The sequence below is a fragment of the Colobus angolensis genome, unplaced genomic scaffold (assembly GCF_000951035.1).
Source record: "Colobus angolensis palliatus isolate OR3802 unplaced genomic scaffold, Cang.pa_1.0 Scaffold23, whole genome shotgun sequence".
Lineage (NCBI taxonomy): Eukaryota > Metazoa > Chordata > Mammalia > Primates > Cercopithecidae > Colobus > Colobus angolensis.
In genome coordinates, this window is record NW_012115488.1 from 14,296,315 (window position 1) to 14,319,579 (window position 23,265).

Here is a 23,265-nt window from a genome sequence, read left to right on the forward strand (position 1 = left end):
GAATTTTATAGTTAAACTTTTTTTTTTTTTACTTAAGTGGTTTTATTTTATGTGCAAATAATGAACAGATCTACTTTCCAAAAACAGGAGCTTTTTAAAAGAAAACCACATAACTTTTAAAAGGCACTGGAATTCCTCTGCTTCTAGAGCATTGCTAGGCTAGAAAAATAAAGTCTGTTGTACCAGGAATCACAAGTTAGAACTGAGTATTCTCCAAAGTGGAAATTCTAGAGTGTAATGTCACTACAGGCAAAGACTATTCAGTTCTCATCCCCAAATTCCTATCAGAAGGGTTAAACCAGGTCAAAACAGTCCAGCATAATTAGGCCTCATCAAACAATGTCATTATGCTCTTCTAAGATGCAAGTAAACCAAAACAGGAAATACTAAAATGAAAATAATATTTGACACTGTCATTCAAATTGTTAGTTCTTTGTTGTATCCCTCCTTCTATAACATTAATAAGGGAAATATTTTACTCAAAGAATATTTTATTTTATATATCACTAGCCATGAATTTTTGTCATTAGTTATTATACAAATGCTGCCTAGTGCCATTATCCAAATGGCATAACCATTTTACATTCACAATTCACTTCTATAGTTATAAATATAATTTTCATGATTTACCTAAGTACATCTATCGGTGAAGATTTAACACTGAGATGCAATCTAACATCCGTAATATCTGATGTTGTATAGATGGCAATGCAGGAAAGATATATTTTAATCACTTTTCATTTAAGTGACCTTATATAAAAAATAAATTAATAATTTAGCAGGTCCAAGTTTTAAACAATGCTCATTGAAATATAACAGAAATATTTATAACATTACAAAATGTCACATATCTACCATTACCTCTTTGGACTATTTTTGGAAGGGGGAAATTAAGAGTTTTGTACTTCATTTTGACAAACAGGTATGAAATCATGAATTTTCTGAGGCAGCTCTGAAGTAAATAGCTTACGTAAAGTATCCATAGTAACTCTTTTTACAATAAGAGTTAATACACATGTGTCCAAATATGGAAGTATGTCAGTCAGTGTCATGTCTAGCAAATAACCACATGGCTAATGGGTACAACTAAAAAAGCCAAAAAGCAAATAGTAAAATACAAATTTCAAAATTGATAACAAAAAAAGAAATTCTAATTTGTGCCTTGCTCAATGGAAAAAAAAAACAACTACCTAATTTAATACTTATTAATAAACAAAATCTAAATTATGACTGAAATGACTACATTCTAATATTAAGCAAACACATGCTGAATGCTCAATACCTGTATGTTGTATTTTACCATGTTCTCAGGATTTTACACATGGTTATTTATTATCATAAAGTGTATAAAGTTGGTAACCAGATTTTTTTCACATAATGAACTAAATCCTGTTCCCCTTAAATCAGTGCCTAGTACACTGCTCAGTTCCCAACATATGAATGCCAAACAACAGCAATATAGGTTAAGTAACTGAACTTTTCATAGAAAGAAAATCAAACAAAAGAATGCCAATGTGTAGAGATGGAAGCAGTTGGTAATGTCAAGCTTGGGTGATGACACGCAGAAAATCAAAAACAAAGAAAGAAACATAAAAAACAAAAAACCTAGGCTTGGATCCAACAACATAAAACATAGGAGTAAAGGTTTTCCTTCACATAGGTGAAGGGGAAAAAAGATTATATTGTTATTTTTTCTCCCACTTCCATTTCCTGTCTTAACCAGTAACCAAAGACAAATCTAATGACTCTAATATGCAGTTACTTTTGCCCTTGATAACTGCAGTCATCATTAGTATCTATGATTCTTGTCACCAAGCCATTTGCAAATTTAAGTTCTCAAAACATGTTATATGTAACCATAGATACATGTTAAAAGGATATAGGCATGTAAAGTGACAGGATTTTCTTTTAAATGGGTTGGTTTTTCCTAACCAGCAAAGAGGAAAAACAAAAATTGCTTATTTATTAGACAAGGGAATGACTGTAATGGCACAGGATAAGGCAAAGGCATTACATCAAATAAACACATGTCAAGTCTATCCTATAGAACTGGTTCTCAACCAGTACCATCTAACCATCTCTAACTAACCACTGGAGATGGGGTAGTTACAGAGGCAATTTTTTTGTTGTCACAGTGACTGAGGAGTGCTAATATTACCACTTAGTAGGTGGGAGGCAAGGATATAAGCTTTTTGCAATGGGAGAGTATCTCTGTACCATGAAGATTAGTACCACTCAAAAATGACAATAAAACACTCATTGAGGCCACTGTTCAATAGCATGCAGTAATTACTACTGCTTGTGAAGGAATTAAGGCCAATTTTCTAAAAAACTAATCTTCAAGAAGTTAGAAAATATGATATAAGTAACCACAAATAACACAGCTCGTTATTTTATTAACTTACTCCAAAAACACAGAAATAATTTTAAGTTTTGTTACTCGTTTTTAAAAAGATTCACCTTTAAATGAACCTTTTAACAGGTTATCTTGAAAAGGAAAGAAGAAAACACCTCTTTGGGAATCCAAGAAGCCAAAAAACAAGGCTTCATTACAAGTACCTTCATTAAAATTTTAGCATACTACTTATCAGGTGATCAGATTATCTTTAAAAAAAAATATGCAACAGAGTATAGGACAGTTTTGAAAGATCCAATAGATCAAGGGCTAAGAATTAAATCACAATCTGTAGCTCCACCTGTGACTATCAATTCAGAACCAGGTGGGCCCAATCCCTTTTGTTCACCCAGAAGTTCCTAAAGCATTAAGAACTTCATTTAACATTGCTCCAAATCTCAACCCAAATATTTAAGTATCTGGTCATGTTAAATGTTGATGTCAACTATACGTACCATTTAAATAGCAATGTCTTGGCTACATCCATTTTTCCTTGTTTATATTCAGTTATTGCCAGAGCTGTCAAGATATGCGCTTTGTCTTGCTCTAATTCAACAATAGACAACGCTCTCTCATATGCTATTACATAAAATTGAAAACAAACAAAACAATATAAAAGCCATCCTGATTGATGAAGCACGGGATTTTTTCTTTCCGAATCCTATTTTTCAGAAAGGTCTAAATACAATTACATCTTTGTATTCTCCTGTTCTCAAGAACATAGAATAAAAATTTATAATAATCTAACTTGTTTTCAGTGTTCCAAGGTGATTCTCAGGTATCATTACGATTATTATGTGACAATCTCTAACTTCTACCTTCAGAATCTGTATGGGAATCTAGGTCACTGTCTTTAAGAGTCAAAGCAGAGGCCTTCAGCCACTGAGATATCACCAAAATTCCCATGTGCAGCCAAGCAACTCCATCAAGCAGTAGATACTTAAATGCTCTATACACATGTGGGCTAAGCCAATATATGTGAAAATGCATCATTTAACATATTTGGAGAAATCAAAATCTATTACTAACATGGTTGAGGTCTTCATTTATCAGAAATTATTATCTAAGCAGTGTAGAGCAGTAAACATTTGCTTTCAAATGCTAATCACATATTTGTCATAAGTGATCTTGGGCCTCAGTTGCCTCATTTGTATAATAAATACTCAGCTCATAACACTACTATAAAGACTACTCATCATAATAACATTCTAAATGAGGTAACAGATAAAAAGTGCCTAGTATTGCTCCTGACTCCTAGTCAGATTTTAATAAACATTGCAACCCCCACCCCATCTCATTATTACATCTGTCTGTATGTATGCTCATCATGATTAAACTCAACTCCAGAAAAGACTGTCCTTTAGCTTCAGGGCAATATTCTTACCTTTGCTGCTCTCTTTATAAAGCCCCTTCATGAATAAAGCCAAAGCAAAACCTATGATGTCTTCTAACTCTTCAAGGGGTGTTGACTTAAAAGCCTGGATAGCTTTATCATATTCGCCAATGGAACTAAGAAGTAAAACACAACTTACTTTCAATATCAAAAGTAATTCTGGCATGTATCATCAAAATACAGAGATACAATTACACAAGTTGGGCTGGGTGCAGTAGCTCACATCTGTAATCCCAGCACTTTGGGAGGCTGAGGGGGGCAGGGGTGGATCACAAGGTCAGGAGTTCGAGACCAGCCCGGCCATCATGGTGAAACCCCATCTCTACTAAAAACACAAAAATTAGCCGGACATGTAATCCTAGCTGCTGAGGAGGCTGAGGCAGGAAAATTGCTTGAACCCGGGAGGCGGAAGTTGTAGTGAGCCGAGATTATACCACTGCACTCTAGCCTGAGCAAGACAAAGCAAGACTCTTCTCAAAAAAAAAATAATACCTTACACTAAGTTTCTTCTGATAATTTCATGTGTACTTCCTTTTTTATAGTGGTCTACTAAATTACAAATTGTCTCTCTTTCTTTTAACAAACTTTAATTAAAATCCCAAATTACAAAAATAATTTCAAGTTGACTTTTATATGGATCTCTAATTTTTTTAAGCTTAATACTTAATTAAATATTACCCTATGAGTATGGTTCTAGCGTCTTTGCTAAGCTTAACAAGTCATAAAATGCCTAGTCAGAATCAAACCTATCTTTTGTGTAAACTGTTTATCTGCACATTTTTCTTTTTTGGAGGGCATATAGACACACTAAAATTCCATGAACAAAAACATTCTTTTTTGTGTTTAAGAGGGAGGTGGCCGGGCGCAGTGGCTCACACCTGTAATCCCAGCACATTGGGAGGCCGAGATGGGCGGGTCACTTGAGGTCAGGAGTTCAAGACCAGCCTAGCCTGGCCAACATGATGAAACCCCGTCTCTACTAAAAAAATACAAAAATTACCCAGGCGTGGTGGCGGGCGCCTGTAATTCCAACTACTGGAGAGGCTGAGGCAGGAGAATCACTTGAACCCGGGAGGCAGAGGTTGCAATGAGCCGAGATCGCATCACTGCACTCCAGCCTGGGCAACAAGAGAGAAACTCCATCTTAAAAAAAAAAAAAAAAAAAAAAAAAAGAGGGAGAAAAATATAAACTGTAATATATACTAAAGTGCAATACTTATTAATAACAGAAAAGTAACTTGTTTTTGCTTAAAGATAAAAGGAACTTGTATAAGCTCAACCGCCATCATCTGAAGAGATTTAAGACTCTTCTTTCTGGTATCCATCACCATAATCTGAATCTGTTTTTATTTTTTTAATATGTTGTGGAAATCTTTTTACAAAATCTTTTTAATCTTTGAGGATATGAATGGGGGCTAAAAATATAGGCAACCTTCACTTAGAAATAAGTTTTTAAAAAGTGAAAGAACTTATCAAATCAGTACTTAAATTTTGATAAAGGAAAGAGGACTACCTTAGATTGTTTATGGATACACACATATATATTGAAAGTATTTCTTTAAATGAACACTATCTTCTAAGACGTGCGTGCTTTTGGGAGAAAAGAATGGAACTACGGAAGGGAATGTGGGTGCTTCAATGAATCTATCTGAAATTTTTCTGGAAAAAGTAACCTGAAGGTTGGGCGCGGTGGCTCACACCTGTAATTCCAGCACTTTGGGAGGTCAAGGTGGGCGAATCACGAGGTCAGGAGTTCGAGACCAGCCTGGCCAACATGGTGAAACTCCGTCTCTACTAAAAATACAAAAAATTAGCTGGGCGTGGTGGTGGGCACCTGTAATCCCAGCTACTCGGGAGGCTGAGGCAGGAGAATCTCTTGAACCCTGGAGGTGGAGGTTGCAGTGAGCCAAGATCATGCCACTGCACTCCAGCCCGGGCAACAGTGCGAGACTCCATCTCAAAAAAAAAAAAAAAAAGAGAAAGAAAGAAAAGTAACCTGAAACAAGCTGACAGAATTTTAAGATATAATTTGATTGGTGAGTTTTCATTAAATTATTCTATTACTCACTGTATGTTTGCAAATTTCATACATTTCATAAAAGTAAATTTTAAAAAAACAGATAATCTGTTTTCAATTGAAGGTATACATTTTCTTCTACAATACTTACATTAGTACTTAGATTATATAACACATCAAAACTAAAAAGAACAGATACTTTATTCCATACAATATATCTGTCCTCTACTTCAACAAAATCTTGGAACTGACAGCTCTTTCAACTTTTAAATATTTTTTCAACTTTTAAATATTAACAGTTTAAATGACTAAAAGGAGAGGCAGTCAGAACAGTATAATTTTCCAATTCTGGGTATTTTTCAAGTACACAGTTATAAAAGAAAATAACTGGCTACCTAAGGTCTACCATGTAGCTCCTTAAAAGATGTGGCACTAATCCTAAAACATCAAAGTATAGTTTTAACAGTGCTTTGCAAACTGCACCATTCAAGTTTAGGGCACTCTAGGACGCTGCCTTAACTTGAATCAAAAACCTTCCTCCTACAATACTTCCATCCTCTGGTGTTAGTTCTACCCTCTAAAACAATTGGTTCTTAATCTTTCTTTCTTTTATTCTTTTTTAGAGTTAGAAGTCTCTGAAAAACTGAGGAAAGATATAGAGCTCCTTCCTCATCCCCAAAAGGTACCCACACAACAATTTTTGTGTACTATTTCAATGGAGTTACTGGACCCCTAATGTCCATCCTCAGTTTAAGAATATATAGCAAAAAAAAAAAAGAAGAATATATAGCAAATCAGAATAAATCTAATTCCTCTTCCAATTAACTAGACTTCTACTATTAGAGATGGCCACTACCTCTCTTCCAAATGTTCCCATCTCCAGTCAACAAACCATGAGTTCTAAATCTGCTCCATACAAAGCACACCGGGGTTAGTTAGCATCATAGGTACAGGAAACTGTTAACAGAGCCTGTTTCTATGGAAATTATGTATCCTACATGTCCCACTGTTCTGGGAACTAGTCAGCATATCATCAGTTCCACAGCTTTCACCAGAAAAATACAATCAATTGATAGAATTAATGAAGAAAACATATGCTTACCATAACAACCTGCCATAATTTCTTATCGCAACATTATAAGTATCTTGGTCTTCTGCACTCTGTAACAACACAATTGCCCTTAAAAAAAAAAAAATCAAGGTATTTTAATTTATCTCTGTGCAATAGCATTCTGTTACCTTCCTCTTTAGCTGAATCCACAGATATCTGTTCATTTAGTTCTACTAATTCTTTGGTGCTAGTTATAATAGCTTATTCATATTTTATTAAGTTGGTACAACAAAAGCACTTACAGATATTTAGATTTTAAACTGTTGGGAAAATAATATCTAAATGACCTCTTAGTAAGTGAAATTTATTACATTTGAGCTCTAAATATTCCAAAAATCTAAATATGGGAAATAACTATGTCACAGTTTAAAGTTTTGACATATTTGGAGTACATAGAAAACATTCTTGAAACTATTTATATATTAGTAGTTTGAGTTAGGAAGCCAGGAAATTGAATGCTTTCATGCATCCTTGCTTGTACATACAGAAAAAATATTTAGAGAAAAGTAAGTTGAGGGAAGAGGACTAGTCACTAGAAGTCCCTCAAGGATTGGAATAAATAACCTGCTGACAACGTGTATTTTCTTCTTACGCTCAGTTCCCTATGGGCAGGCAGGGAAATGTCTTAACGACTAAAAAGAGTTGGATATTTAACAAGATTTTTGGTTTTTATTTTTGTTCCCATTTAAAGAGGACAGGCTAGGGAGAAATAGCCAACAAAGCCTTTCTATCTCCCTGATGTTGCATGAAAAACAAGAATTTGCTACAGAAGCCTAAAGACAGTATTATAGAGATGAAAAACTATACCCCTATTTAGATTTATGCCTAATTTGTGGTTTCAACCATCAAATACTTGTTTAAAGCAGAAAACAGCAGTGATGATCAGTCAAGAAAGTGGTACACACACCCAAGTGACTGTGGAGATGTCATTTTAAGCCTAAGGTGCAACCAATGTTAAATTCACAATATCTGCAATAATAACGATATGTCGTTTTTATTTATGTCATTTATATATATGTCATTTGCTATTGCAAAAAAAAAAAAAACAAACACCCTAGCTGCCTAGTTTTCTCTGTTTAAAAATCTTGCTCACTGTTGCAGTCTGTCATATTTATGGTTTACTGTTAAGTTTGTTGGCTTTGAAAGAAGCAAAATAGTGGTTTTTCATATGCATTTATTTTCACATACTTCTTTCCATACACACCTGGAAAAATAACTTCTTGATTACACAAGCTCCAGTACCATCTAGTGATTACTCCTTTGAACTACAGAGAGATCCATAAAAGGATATGGCAAAGCATTCAGGACACCTCAATTATTTGACAAGGCTTCCTGTAAATATTTATTTAGATTTAGGGCAATAATGCCTCAGAGATTAGGCAACCAGGTCTTTTTACGTTTCATCTAGTAGTTGGTCATGAGATCAATAGTTATTTTCTTATCATCTATCCATTAATTTATGAAATGTATGTAGATTTCATTTCCTACCACTCTCCAGCCGGTCATTCCATTGCAGCACACTGGCTTTCTTATTTTGTAAACATGCCAAATCTACTCCTCCACTTCTCCACTTCTCTTGCTGTTCCTTCTGCCTAGAATCGTCCTGCCCAGATAAACAAGTGGCTTGTGGCCCCAGTTCACTGAAGTCAGGCCTCAACTGCCTCCTTAGTTAATCTATCCATTCTTAAACTCACCTGAAATGTCACTTCCTGCCCTGCATTCTCTGGCCCTTTACCCTACTTTAATTTTCTTTCTTAGCAATTATTATCATCACAGATGTTCATTAGCTCATCATGTCTCTCAGCCACAGAACACACGTTCCATGAGAACAAGGCCTTTGTCTTTTTTAATTTACTGCAAAATAGCCAGTGCCAAGAACACTGCTTGGCACACAGTAGTCAACAAATATTTATTAAATGAATAAATACATAGTAGATATTAAAGTCATTCAAACAAACACATCACAATGTTCTTATTTCTTGTCTCACTGAACACATTTTCAAATCTAATAAAGTTAGACAGATAAGTTCTTAAAAGACAGACTTTTCTAAAAATCTGATAAGTTTTTTGTTTTGTTTCTTCTTTCTTTTCTATCGATTTCTCTCTCTCAATTTCTCTACCCCACCTCCTTAAGATGAGCAACAAAAAACAAAATATAGCTGAAAATTTGGGAGCACATCTTTTCACCTTCTAAGATGTAATAATAGTATACAAGGAAACATCAGGAAAGGAGTCAAAACAATTATTTAGTACCTTCTTCCTGAGAATGAAACTAACATTTGAAAAGCTAAGTGATAAACAATGATTGCATTGCAATTGATGTAGAACTTGGTTCCTTAGTTCAGCTAAAACCAGGTCCTTGTCATACAAGCAGGAAAAGTTAGGCATGCAGACACATTGAAGGGTGAGGGGAATGGATTTATTGGGTGAAAAGGAAAAAAGAAAAAACCCTCTTAGCAAAGCGAGAGGGGTTCCTGCTAACAGGCCCCTGTCTCACAGATTGATTCCAGGCCACACACACAAGAAATGAAGAGGCCAGGTTCCTCTCTGCCTGCAAATGGCGTGAACTTCCCCGGGCTTCACCCCGTTCTCCCAATGCACAGGCCAGTCAGAGATTCTCCAGGAACCCCTCCCCTCATCTGCCTCCTGCATCTATCACAATTAAATGTAGTTTACCTTTGGTATGCATTTGCTGCTTCCTTTTTGAGTTGCAGATGTTCGTTCAAGTAACCCAACATTGTGAAAGCTGGAGCATAATTCTGAATTCTTTCTAGAAAATGAGAAATATCTTCATTTTTACATACGCATACTGATGGTACTAACAAAATATTAGTTTTATTTTTTCAGTATCTTAAATACCAGATTACCTCTTGAGATCACTTACACTGTTAAGAATAGTGGCCTGATTTTATCTTGAATATAATATGACAGTAAAAACTTTATTAACTCTTCTAATCACTGAATAATGTTTAATAGTTATATTTGATTTTTAGTTGTATTTTAGAATTTAAACATTTTTATGCCCAAAGGTATCATAACTTGAAATTATAGTTCTTGTTAAAACCAGTCATGAGGTTTATAAGGAAACTCAGTTTTTGGCTAATTACTTAAACCTTCCTATGATTAAATTAAGTAATAATTTCTCTTGGTGGTTCTGTTCCAACATGTATGTATTTAAAAAAAAAATAACAAAGTCAGTATTGTACACTAGAAACAGAAGGTAAGTCTAGTACTTTCAGTGCAGTATTTTGAAATTTTAATGTCAAAAAACATCATGTATCTGAAACCACCATTTCAAAATTATAACTGAAACGGTGACAGAAATCTGACCTAACTCTATCTTGCTTCTAACCTCCATGCTGTCCTCGTTCATTCCTGGGTGTAGGCTAAACTAAAAATAGAAGGAACTTGGTTTATAGTTTATAGTTAGAAACAAAAGATGACAACAGCCCTTTCCCAAAACAAACCCCCTCCTTGCCTGGGGACTAGACCTGCCTTTGCAGGACTAACGAATTAGTCAAAAGATTAATTACGGTTTAGGAGTCCTGCAGCTGGAGGCTACAAGATTCTGACCCTCCCCAAATTGCTCCTGGGGGTAACATCACTATTCAGAGCCTGCACTTGATGGATCAGCCGGCATCACCCAGATTGATAAACTGGCTCACCTGATCTTGTGGCCCCACCCAGGGACTGACTCTGTGCAAGAAGACAGCTTCAAATCCCTATGATTTCATCTCCGACGCAACCAGTCAGAACTTCCAACTCAGGGCCTGTCCACCACCATCCACCAAATTATTCTTAAACATGCTGATCCCCAAATGCTTACTCGGGGAGACTGATTTCGGTAATAACAAAACTCTAGTCCTCCGCACAGCCGGCTCTGCATTAATTACTCTTTTTCTATTGCAATTTCCCTGTCTTGATAAATTGGCTCTGTCTATGCAGCGGGCAAAGTGAACCCGTTGGGTGATTACCTATCTAAGAAGGTAAAATGTAGAAAAAGAAACATATCTGATATAATCTACTTAAAAGCAGTAGTGGAAAGTAAGCCTTCAAATCCTTTAGATTATTTAACAAAGTACATCGTAACCATATCTTATGATTGTTAGGTTCTAAGATCAACAACTAAGGTTAAAATCATATAGTCAAAGTTATTCTTGAAAAATCCTTCAAGTCACAAAAGAAAGAGTCAACAAAACTGAGTCAAAATAAGCATGAGGGCCAGGCGCAGTGGCTCACGCCTGTAATCCCAGCACTTTGGGAGGCTGAGGCAGGTGGATCACGAGGTCAGGAGATTGAAACCATCCTGGCTAACACAGTGAAACCCCGTCTCTACAAAAAATACAAAAAATTAGCCAAGCATGGTGGCATGCACCCGTAATCCCAGCTAAACGGGAGGCTAAGGCGGGAGAATGGCTTGAACCTGGGAGGCGGAGGTTGCAATGAGCCGAGATTGTGTCATTGCACTCCAGCCTGGGTGACAGAGCGAGACTCCGTCTCAAAAAAATAAATAAATAAAAAATGAGCATGAGGAGATCCATGAATTCACATGCCATACCCACCCTAAGACAAACCTACCCTAAGTGCTGATGTTGGTAAATTAATTGCCTAGTCTACTGCCTCAGGCTAAATGCATGCAGAGTGCCACAATCCCCACAATATCTACAGTGAGGCATTTTCTCTCCTGCTTTTCACAATTTGTCCGATTCTTTATATTATTTGACTGTCAATATTTACTGTTTTCAGTATTCCTGCTTAAACTCCTTGCTTCTTTATTAGTATTTTGTCAAAAGTTAATGAAACTAACATTTTCTTGAGCATCTAGGATATGCCAGGCACTCTGCATAACATTTTGTACAAATCATCTTATTTAAACACTAAGCAATAAATACTTTCCTGTTGAGAATTTTGGTAGCATGCCCAAGGTTTCAATCAAGGCTACTAATTGGTGGAGCAGAGATTAATAACTAAAATCAATGGTAGTTTTATTTAAAAAGATGAGAAATTATTACAATAGATGGTTAATAAAACTTCATCACTCTGTCAACTTCCTAAACCTAAACGTATTTTTCCAATACCTTCAAGAAAAATTAGGTGTTAAGTGGGGAAGCTACAGTCACTGGGTTTGGTACTTCATTTATATTATCTCACCTAGTTCTCACAACTCTACAATCCAGGTATTGTTATATCCACTATCCAAGCAGCAAATAGAAGTTAAGGGAGGTAAAACACTTGGCCTAAGACTGCAGAGAAAGTAAAAGGCAAAGCTAGAACAGCCGCAACTGTTCTAGTGTATAGTGGACAGTGTATTAATACATTCCACTATAATACACTCTCCACTATAATAAGGAAATTGCTTTTATCTTGCATCATTAGGTAACAATTTTTATCTTTCTTCAAAAGCCTTTAGTAAAATTTACAAAGTAAAGACTGCTTCGCCACTGCAAAGAGAAGGCAAATTCATGTCTTAAAGAACACCAATATTTAATTTGAAATGAATTAAATTAAAAAATTTTACTTTTAAAAATTATTTAAATTATTTCAATAGCTATTCAAATATCTTGCTATAATATAACAGGTACCTTACCTACGTATTTATTCAAAACAACTTGTGCTGCTGGAATAGCATTCATCTGGAGGATGTTGTACTGGTACAGCTCTGTTTCTCTGTTGCTTTTATCTTGCAATGTTGTGCAGACCCAATACGCATAACCTAAAGCTCCTTCAGTCTTTAAAAAGCCAATGTTAACAAGCAGACATAGAATAATAAATATGTCAATAAAAATTATAATAAATAAAACAATGCACTTCAATACAATAAATATCCTAGAACACATCTCAGTGTTCTTTAAGTCAACTGTTAAAAGTACCTTTAAATGAAGAGTCTCTATGATAAAACACAGCTAAGAACATATTGAAATTACTTGTTCCAATCCTAACTAGAAGAATCAAAGAGGATAAAATGCAGAAAACAGAGCCTCGCCTGATGGGTTGGCTTTCCCCTCCATGCCAAAGGACAAACCAAAAAAAAAAAAGAATTCTAAAACATTTTCATAAATAATCTAGAAATGTCTACCATGCCTACTCCTTATCTCATGTCTATCTTTTTCCTAGAGTCTCAGTTTCTATTCTATTAATATATGACTACTACTATATCTATTAAATCTCAATGTCATTTCTTCACCAGCTCTTGAAAGTTGGAGGAAAAAAATGGTAGTTCTTTAATTCCAGACAACTAACCTGTTTCTAATAAAGAATAAATAATAAAAACAACTGATGTCATTAACATCTAATACCACTATCTGTTCATTTTCTTTTTCCTTTTCTTAGAGACAGAATCTTGCTCTGTTGCCCAGGCTGGAGTGAGATGGCGTGATCATAGCTCACTGTATCCTGAAACTCCAGGACTCAAGCAATCCTCCTGCCTCAGCCTCCTGAGTAGCTAGGGTTACAGGTATACACCATCATACCTGGCTAGTTTTTAATTTTTTTTTTTTAAGACAGGGTCTTGCTATGTTGTCCAGGCTGGCCTCAACTAATCCTGCCTTGGCATCCCAAATCACTGGGATTACAGGCGTAAGCCACTATGCCTAGCCCAATATCTATTCATTCCCTTAACAAAGATAATACTTTTCTCATTAATGAATACTCAAGAAGAATGTTCAGATTCTTACATGCATATTTAGTTCTGTAGTGTGCCTGAAGAGATCCATAGTGTCGTAACTTCCAACTGCCTCAGCAATAAGAGCCTACAAAAGGAAAAAAACAGACTCTTAATGTGTTTAAAAGAAAATAACAATAATAACAAAAAATGAAACTGTCTAGAAGAACCAAAGGTTTACTAGCTGAGCTTAAAAGCAAAGTTAACCAAAGTTTTTCACTTCTATTGTTATTAACTAAATCTTCCAGGTACCTGCTAAAATAAATTATTTTTAAAACCAAAAATACTTTTAAAATTTAAAAAAAGTGATTCTGATAATCATCTAAGATCTACTGACCTAGAGCAGTACTACGTGAAGTGAGGTCCCTTAGACCAGCCTCACAATCATCACTTGGGAGCAGTTAGAATGCAAATTCTTGGGCTCCCTGGGTTCAATGGTTGACATAGAGGTTAGCATAGCAATGCCTCTGCTCCCAGATGCTACCACAGTGAATGGGAACAGGAGTTTGCCTTTTGAGCTCTGCTTGCTTCACCAGTTAACCAGAATTAGGCCCAAGAGTCTAAAACACAATAAAAGATCTCTAAACTCTGATTAATAATTTTCTAATATGGGTGATGCTCCTACTCTCTGAACCAAAGCAACTGACTGCTTACTAATTCATTATAATTCCTCAACCAGGCAAGAACTTTGAGGCCACTCAATCTAATCCCCTTCTTTTTCAGGTGAGAAAATTAAAATCCAGAAAAGTGATATGCTAAGTTAAAAAAAGAAAAAAAATCAGTAGGTAACAGACTCAGACTAGTAACAAAGTATCCTGATTCCTATTTGGCATTACAAAAATCTAAATTTGGGGGAGGAGAGAACACTCATAAACAAGTGACAAATCAAATATGAAGATTTTACAGAAACCTAATACTCAAAATGATCTTTGTAAATGTGCATTTTCTTTGTACATGAGAGTTACACAATACAGTTATGGGTTTATTTTTTAGGCACAGTAATGTCACACTGGTAAGTGTTCAGAGGCCCCCCCAAATCAGAGTTAAATCCTTACAAGTTATGTGGCCTTAGGAATGACACTTAGGATCTCTGAGTTTCCATTTCCACAACTATAAAGAGAGTATAACATCAACCATATTTCAAAGAATTGATGATAGATTAACTGAAATAGTGTATACAAAGAGCTAAGTACAGTGACTGGCACAAAGTAAGTCCTCAAATGCTATCTGTTACCATTATTATCACTGTTATGCATATCAGTCAGTTACTTATATCAACAAGCTTATTAGTAACTATATGTTATATATCTTACTTGTCCAATCCAGCACATTAAATAAGATGGATCAAGGGACTGGGCCATTTTGAAAGCTTCATGAGCTTGCTAGGAAAAAAAGGCAAAAAATATTATAGCAAGTCATTTTATAAACTTATTAAACCGCTTAAGTTTAAAAAGCATAAAATAAGAGAATAAGTCAAACCTCTCATCATAAATATGTATGAACATAAAACTTCACTGTTTAAGCATAATTAGCAATGCTTAAAGCAGTGTTTTAACTGCACAGTTCTAGAACACTCCTAGGTGCAACAGATTTCTCCCCAGGTTAGGAGTTCTGAACCCCAGCAAAAGGGGGTTCTACCTTGTAGTCTGCAGAACTTTTAACCAACCAATCATATGCCCATTAGCTAGCCATAGGTTTGAAGGCAATGATTAAATAAGGCTATCTATTCCCCTTTCTTTTAGCTTAACTGGGAGGATAAGAACTCACAACTAATGAAGTTCTAACCAATGAAGTCCCAGACATGTATTATACTGCTACTAGAGAAGGAGTGATCAACAACATAATTCTGCATTAAGCAATGAGGAAACTTCAAAAGTATCTAACTTGGACACATTAACTTTGATGCTTTTTTTTTTCTGCCACAAAAAATAACTTTTTATTACATACTGCTTTATACTATTTTCTCAATAATCTATGTAAGGCAGGAAACAGTCTTATTTTTCCTGTTTTTAAAAAGTAAGCTCACGGGTAACAACTATCCATGCTACAATAAAACCACATCCATAGCTTACTAAGACATTGTTTTATTTAAATTTTTTTAAAAAAATTTTATTTAAAATTTTTTTAAAATGTACTTTAAAATCCAAATTAATATTTTATTTAATCTATTTACAATTTTCTAAATCCAGTCTTTTTTGCAGTGACTTAATGTATCCTTGAGAATATTGTGAAAGCTTTTTGGAATAAGACTCAATATACTGGCTGAAACACAAAACAGTTCAAACGTGGTATTACCTATAGATTTGTGGAAACTTTCCAAACATGACCTATAAACATGCTCCCAATCACTTTAGTTCTCATTGCCTAATGAATAATTGCTCAAGTATGACAAATTACACTTGCTATTTAAAGAGATTAACATCTACTAAAGCCAAAATGTAAAGTACCCAAGGAAAGGTTAAATTTAAGCTTCTAGAGATTGCTACTACCTGTCTCCCTTGCGCTTATCCACTCCACCCCCAACACCATCTACACAGGACTTCTCTTACATGTGTACAGATAAAAAAAATGCCAAATTGATTCAGAATAGAACTGTCTTAATCTCTAAATGAAAAACCAACATAATCATAAAATCAGAAGTTTCTTGAAGGTCATAAAAAGGAAAATAAATCTTACACATTAATTATTCAACATAAATTGAATATCATCAATTAACTAGCATACTGGAGAGCATACTGGCTAGCTAACGATATGCAAAAACATTTCTCCACAAGAAGTTGAGCTACTGAGGAGATAATAACATAGAAAAATTTTTTTATTTTAAATATGACAGACAGGCAACATATTTACCTCAATATTTTCATTTGTGAGGTATAACACTCCCAAGTTGGTCCATGCAACAGCATTCTAAAAAACATACATTTTTTTTAAAAATATGCCCCTTGTCTACTTGAAAGTCTCAGAAAATTAGTAATACTAAATTTTGAAGTTATTTTTCATAGACACATAGAATACTCACAATTTGTTCTGACTGGATTGATTTGATGAAACAGTGCTGAGCAAGGGCATAATTTCCAATACCTAAAAAATACAGAACTTGATGAAACTGAACTTTGTTTGAAATATACAATCTTCTAAAAATATTGAAGTGTTACTCAATTCTCACCACTGTAACATGCAACCACACCAAGAGCATTCCAGTATAAGTGATTATTACTGTCGAGTCTCACTGCTTTTTTCAGACACTGAAAAGAAGTTAAATTAGATTAATTTTTATTTCTTGGAATAGCAGCATGTATATCAAGATATAGGTGGTTTTATGTGAAAACACTATTTACTTCAAAACATCTTTGAGAAAAGCATTTAGCTTTTTAAAAAGTTTACAAAAAATTTATATAAACCATACATGTAAAGATTTCTCCAGCAACTCCTTAAGATCATTCATGTTGCTGCCTGTTTCTGCTAGATGTTTTGCTTGGCGATAATAATTAATTCCAAGATCACACCATGTATGAGATGTAGACATCAGTTTTAATGCACGACCATAACACCTATGGGAATACAAAAGTGAATGTTATGGTTTTTGTTACAATGCCTTAATTCAATTCAAATGTTATTAACTGGCAATCTTTGCAAATTACCTTCCTCCAAGGTGGAGGAGCTCATTTTTCTTTAATACTTGTTTTCCTTCTTTCTGACCTAGAAGGACTCCTAAAACATGAACATTTACTTTAGATGGTGAGACAGCATACAGACAGGTACAAGCATCCCCAGCTAGCTTCCAGAGGCAGGACACATCAGCTCGATGCTGTAGAGCACTAAAAAAAGAAACAATGTGATTCTTATAAATTATTTATAAAAAGCATGAAGCTTATCTCCCTGATTATTACTTAAACCAGAAAAACTGTACCCTAAGCACTGCAAATGCTTTACTAATCTCCTCCTAACTGAATTATATCATACCACCTCCCTAATAGGAAGGGAAGAAGAAAAGGAGAAAGGGAGGGAGGAAGGGATTACTTTAAGTGCCAGAAATTTTGTGGACACTTTTTTTTGGTTACTCTTCACCATTTTTATTAGAAGTAGCAGCAATCACACAAATAAATAAATAAGTTTTCCAGGACCAATTTTCTTTTAATATTAAAATGTTAAAACTATGCTTTTTGTGTTTAAGCAATGACCAAGGTAGTAAAGTTCGTAACTCTCTTACAACTGACCATTGTAAACTCAGGTTTTTGCTTTTAGATCTTCTCTCATGCTGTGTAGTTTTGACTACGTCCCCACAAAGTTCATGAGTTGGGAACTCAATCTCCAGGGCAACAATGTTGAGAAGTAGGACCTTTAAGAGGTGATTATGTCATGAGGGCTCTGTCCCCCAAATGGATTAATACTGTTATTGTAAGAATGGGTTAGTTGTCACAGGAGTGAGCTCCTGATAAAAGGGTAGGTTCAGTTCCATTTTTTTTTTCTCTTGCATTCTGCCCTTCTGCCATAGGATGACCCTCACCAAGATGCCAGCACCACGCTTCTGGACTTATCAGCCTCCAGAACCAAGTCAAATAAACTTCTATTCTTTGTAAATTAACCAGTCTGTGGTATTTTGTTATGGCAGCAAAAAAATCAATGAAGACACCTCAAATAAAATGTACCAAATATACTTGGTAAGATCTGAAAGATTTTTATAAATTTTATTTTTTAATTGGCATAACTATATATATTCATGGGGTACAGAGATTTTTTGATACATATAATGTATCGTGATCATATCAGGGTAATTAGCACATTAATAATCTCAAACATTTATCATTTCTTTGTGTTAGGAATGTTCACTATCCTTCTAGCTATTTGAGACTATATATTATTGTTAACTATAGTCATCCTACAGTGCTACAGAACACTAGAACTTATTCCTTGTACCTAGCCATAATTTTGTGTCCTTTAACAAATACTACCCCTATATCCCTTTCCCCTACCCTTCCTAGCTTCTAATATCCTCTGTTCTACTTTTTACTTCTATGAGATCAATTTTTTTTTTAGCTTCCACATATGAGTAAGCACATATGGTGCTTAACTTTCTGTTCCTGGCTTATTTCATTTAACATAATGTCCTCCAGTTCTATCCAAGTTGCCTTAAATGATAGAATTTCATTCTTTTTTATGGCTGAATAGTATTCCATTGTATATAAATGCCACATTTTCTTTATCCATTCATCTGTTGTTGACTATCTAGGTTGATTACATATCTCGACTATTGTGAAGAGTGCTGCAATTAACATGAGGGTACAGATGTCTCTTGGATATAATGATTTTCTTTCCTTTGGATAAGTTCCCAGTAGTGGGATTGCTGGATCATATGGTCTTTCTACTTGCAGTTTTTTGAGAAAACTCCATACTGTTCTCCACAGTGGCTATACTAGTTTGCATTCCCATAAACCATATGAGTTCCCTCTTCTCCACATCCTTGCCAGCCTTTATTTTTTGTCTTTTGAATAACAGACATCCTAACTGGGGTGAGATGATACCTTACTGTGGTTTTGATTTGCATTTTCCTGATGATTGGTGATGTTGAACATTAATACCCTGAGACCAAAAAAAAAAAACCAAAAATCTAAACATGAAAATCTGAAGAACTATATTTATTGAAACAAGAGCAGACTGAATGAACAAGCTCAAAAAGCAAAGAGAAATATTAATTATGGTGACAGAGGGCAATTCCTTTTAGAATGAGAAAAACTTCAGCTATACATTTCTCTTCATTTTTCTCTTCTCAAGATCTTATAAATAAAACATGGCAATTTCATTTAAGCCAAGTCTCAATAATCAGCTATCACAAGCTGCTATGTTACTGGCAGATGGATAAGCAGATGGAACATTTTTCATAGCCTTTTCTACTCATGGAGTCCAGCCAAAAATCATTTTCCAATGTCTTCCTAAGAAATAATATTAATTATTGTGGTCATGACTAAAAGCCTACCGAGAATCAGAAGGGCAATACGATTTGGAGTTCCTTTGCCTAAATATCTTAGCAAAATTTCTAAGATTGACAGCAAAAAATGAAAAAAGAGGGGAAAAGTAAAACAGAGGCAATTTTAACAGCCTAAATTCTTATTTTAAGTTCAATAAAAATAAAATATCTATAAATTGAAGTAACTTATATCACTCTTACACAATAATTGTGATAGTATTAACACCTTGTAATTCTAGAAGCAAATATACATTTGGAGATAATAATTGTTTTATATGCCACCTTCTAATGGGTTATGTTACATGTTATCCAGAATAATATATCCTAGGCTCAGGAAGGCAGTATTTATAGCTAAGGTACTGTCACCCAAAGGTTCACATTTACTCTTAAATACCAGTTCAAATAAAGCATGCCCTTTACACAGTACCCTTCTCTTTAGAAAGAACTATATTATGTGAGACTTGAAAAGAAGGAATAAAATTCAGTGAGATAAAAAAGGGTTAGTTTTCATTTCATATTTGGTTCATATGAAAAGCAATTCTGGAACAACCAATAAATAGAAAACAGAGGAGAAACCAAGCAGGAAAGTAGAAGATGTTTAAGAGTTATAAAAAATTCAAATGTACATCTAACTCGTGGACTTTTGGAAGTCATCTACCACATATAACACTTTTTCTGACCTAACAAATGAGTTCACAGTTCTATAAAATGCCAAATCTACTCGAAATTTTCTGATTCCTTCCTTGTTATTAGACACATCACTTTTTTCCTTCACAGTTTCTCTTCAGAAGCAATCGGATTGTCATTTTCCCTTACCTTCAACGCCTACTAATAATCCTACAATTGGCTCTTACCACTGAATGTAAAGTGTATTGAGCACCTACAGCCCTATTTCCCAATTGGTTCCAATTAAAGATACTCGTTTCCAGGCCTACTGAAAGAGAACACTAACACATGGTGTCAGAGCTGCTGCTCCACAAGCAGACTGCTCCTTCCTTCCTATTCTTTCCTATGCATCTAGGATGCCAGCCACTACTAAAAGCAGAAGAAATTACATCTGTTTCCCCAAGTGCAAAATTAATACAATATGTATGTTACAGAATTAATCGGCTTGTCTGTTATTCTTTATGTTTGACATTCTGAGTAATTGCTATATCTAGCAGAATACATAAAATGATCTTCTAAATTTGGCTTCATTATAATATTACAAAAATAAACAATAAATAATAAGAATAATACGAACCAAGTAAAATATTCCAGTGCTTTTTCTATGTAGTCTACAGCTTTTCCATCAAGATAATCAACTAGAGCTTCTTTTGCCATCATAAGATGGCATTCACCCAAACCTAAAATCAGGTAAGTTTGTCACTGTTATTAAAACACATAAACACTTAAAATGAACTTCAAATAAATTTATTGGTGTTATTTTAAAGCACTTTCTAGAAAATAAAACTTAATGGTATGTTATAAAATTATCTTAAAGCATGATCCTACATCGATTCAATAAGAAATTCAAATGGAAGAGTTCTGTTGGAGTAAATAAACATGCACTAGAAGTTATTAAAAAGTTATCTATGGAACTCAAGAATTTCCTTGTCTTTGGGCAAGTTACTCACTTGCTAAAACTTTGGCTACAAAAATGCGGATATTATCTGTATGTTACTCTCCATCATATTACTACTTATTAACTATTGTGAAACAAGATATGATCTTTTTATATTAAAATCTGTATAGCAAGCTATACTATAAGAATTAAATGAAATAGTGATTTCCTAAAGTGCCTAGTAAAGATTTCATAAATGTGAGTTCTCCTTCTCTTGAGGAAAGTTTTACAAAATTAAAAAAAAAGTTTCAAGCCCTAAGTTATTTGTCACTTACAATATACTATTTACACTATTTATGTGCTCACTTCAGCAGCACATATACCAAAACTTGAATGATAAAAAGAAGATTAGCATGGCTACTGAGCAAGGATGACACAAAAATTTGTAAAGTGTTCTTTAAAAAAAAAAAAAAACAGAAAAAAAACAGTTTCTTTAAAAAAAAGAAGAAGGAAATGGAGGAGAGTAAGCACATATAATGAGCTCCCAGTTTTTTAATACAATCATTAAAAATGTAGGCTATATATGGATGGTGGTATTTTATTTTATATTACCAAAAATAACTTAGATAACTATAAAACAAAGCAAGTTATCTCTAAAGTTTAAAAAAATTTTAATGAGCTTATACAACCTACAAAGTAATGAAAGGTATTAAGATATTCTGGAGACATAATGAATTAATTATCAAAATGAAAGAATAGGGAAACATGTTTTAGAGATCATTTTTTAGATCTAATAGTTATACTGTTTGTCTACAAGTTAAATCTCTATCCTATTACTATTTATTAACTTATGAAACAAGATTTGATCTTTTTATATTCAAATTTATATAAGTTATACTGTAAGAGGTTCATACTGGATGCTTGCTGTTGACTAAAGAAGTCCTTTTTTCAAGTTATTCAATACATTTAGGCAGGAAATCTACTCAAAGATTTTATACTTCAGGATCATAAAAGTCAAAGAAGCTATTAAAAATAAATTACCTTTTAAAGCAGGCACATAATCTTCTGTCTTTTTAATGATCATCTGGTATTGAGCTACAGCCTCCTTATATTTGCCTAGGATTTGCTGTATTGCTGCAACCTTAAACACACTGTATGTGGATTCTGGGTTCAGCTCACTGGCTTTTGTGAAGGACTTCAAAGCTGTTGTGTAGCCTCCTCTGCTTAAGTATGCTTCTCCTAATGATTCCCAACAATTGAAGTCCTTTGGGTCTGCTCTTAATGCTGCCTGTAAACTAAAATTTTAAAAAACCGTAAGAGAACTAAAAGTTATGGAACTATCTCCAAATCTGAAAGGAAAATATAAAATAAATAATTCAAGTAATTGAATTACATATATACCTGTGGCTCCCTCTACTTATAAAAGTGCTATTTAAAGTAGGTAAATCTGTTCCTTTTATGATTAATTTTTTTAATACTAAGAAATGTTATTTTAATTTTGGAACAAATAAGAATAAAATGCTTTTTTTTGAAAAAGTGCTGAACAAAATTTCTTTTCCTTGATTATCTCAAAGAACTTGAGTTTTCTATCCTACCAGGACAGGTGTCCATCTCAGTCTGTCTCATCAGTCCATAATCCCCCACCAGCAATCCTTTTACCAAACAAAAATACCGCAGTTTAAATACGGAAACAATAGGCATGCTTTAAATATCTGATCAGATTCCGTTTCTGTGAAAATGCCTGTACTCTAGATACTAACATAAACCAGAAACAACTCTTGATCCAAATACATTTATTTACAAAGTACTGTTCAAACCAAATGACTCAAATTGATCATATATGAGCTGCTCCCAATGCCCTTTAAGCTGCCAAATGTCTCCCTTGCCAAAAACAATGTATGCCAGCAGAACAATAAAGATATGTATCTTGGCTTCTCATCACTAAAATTTCTATTGAGAACTACTATACATATTTATTAAGACTTCAGTTCACTAATCTGGCTATCTCCTCAACAACAGGATACCATTAATCCATCTCTGCAATTCCACTGCCCTACAGACAACAAATACCAATCAATCATAAAGTAATTTTGTTATTTCTTCTCTCAAAATACAACCTGGTTAGAGACAATCTGTAAAGTTCATTTGGGGTATAAATAATGCTTAATTTAAGGAACGTT

General features: G+C 34.3%; 1 protein-coding gene across 1 annotated transcript in view; it reads right to left on the reverse strand.

Moving 5' to 3' along the window:
- TTC37 (tetratricopeptide repeat domain 37) overlaps nucleotides 1-23,265 on the reverse strand; it is a 93,860-nt gene that overhangs the window by 37,355 nt on the left and 33,240 nt on the right. Inside the window, exons 19-32 of the mRNA XM_011944277.1 lie at nucleotides 22,127-22,380; nucleotides 20,786-20,888; nucleotides 17,219-17,395; nucleotides 16,984-17,128; nucleotides 16,744-16,822; nucleotides 16,597-16,658; nucleotides 16,428-16,484; nucleotides 14,891-14,959; nucleotides 13,591-13,665; nucleotides 12,504-12,645; nucleotides 9,593-9,686; nucleotides 6,908-6,985; nucleotides 3,780-3,904; nucleotides 2,851-2,974 (exon numbers count right to left, since the gene is read on the reverse strand). Coding sequence (XP_011799667.1) covers nucleotides 2,851-2,974; nucleotides 3,780-3,904; nucleotides 6,908-6,985; nucleotides 9,593-9,686; nucleotides 12,504-12,645; nucleotides 13,591-13,665; nucleotides 14,891-14,959; nucleotides 16,428-16,484; nucleotides 16,597-16,658; nucleotides 16,744-16,822; nucleotides 16,984-17,128; nucleotides 17,219-17,395; nucleotides 20,786-20,888; nucleotides 22,127-22,380 — 1,584 coding nt within the window. The remainder of the gene's footprint in view (nucleotides 1-2,850; nucleotides 2,975-3,779; nucleotides 3,905-6,907; nucleotides 6,986-9,592; nucleotides 9,687-12,503; nucleotides 12,646-13,590; nucleotides 13,666-14,890; nucleotides 14,960-16,427; nucleotides 16,485-16,596; nucleotides 16,659-16,743; nucleotides 16,823-16,983; nucleotides 17,129-17,218; nucleotides 17,396-20,785; nucleotides 20,889-22,126; nucleotides 22,381-23,265) is intronic.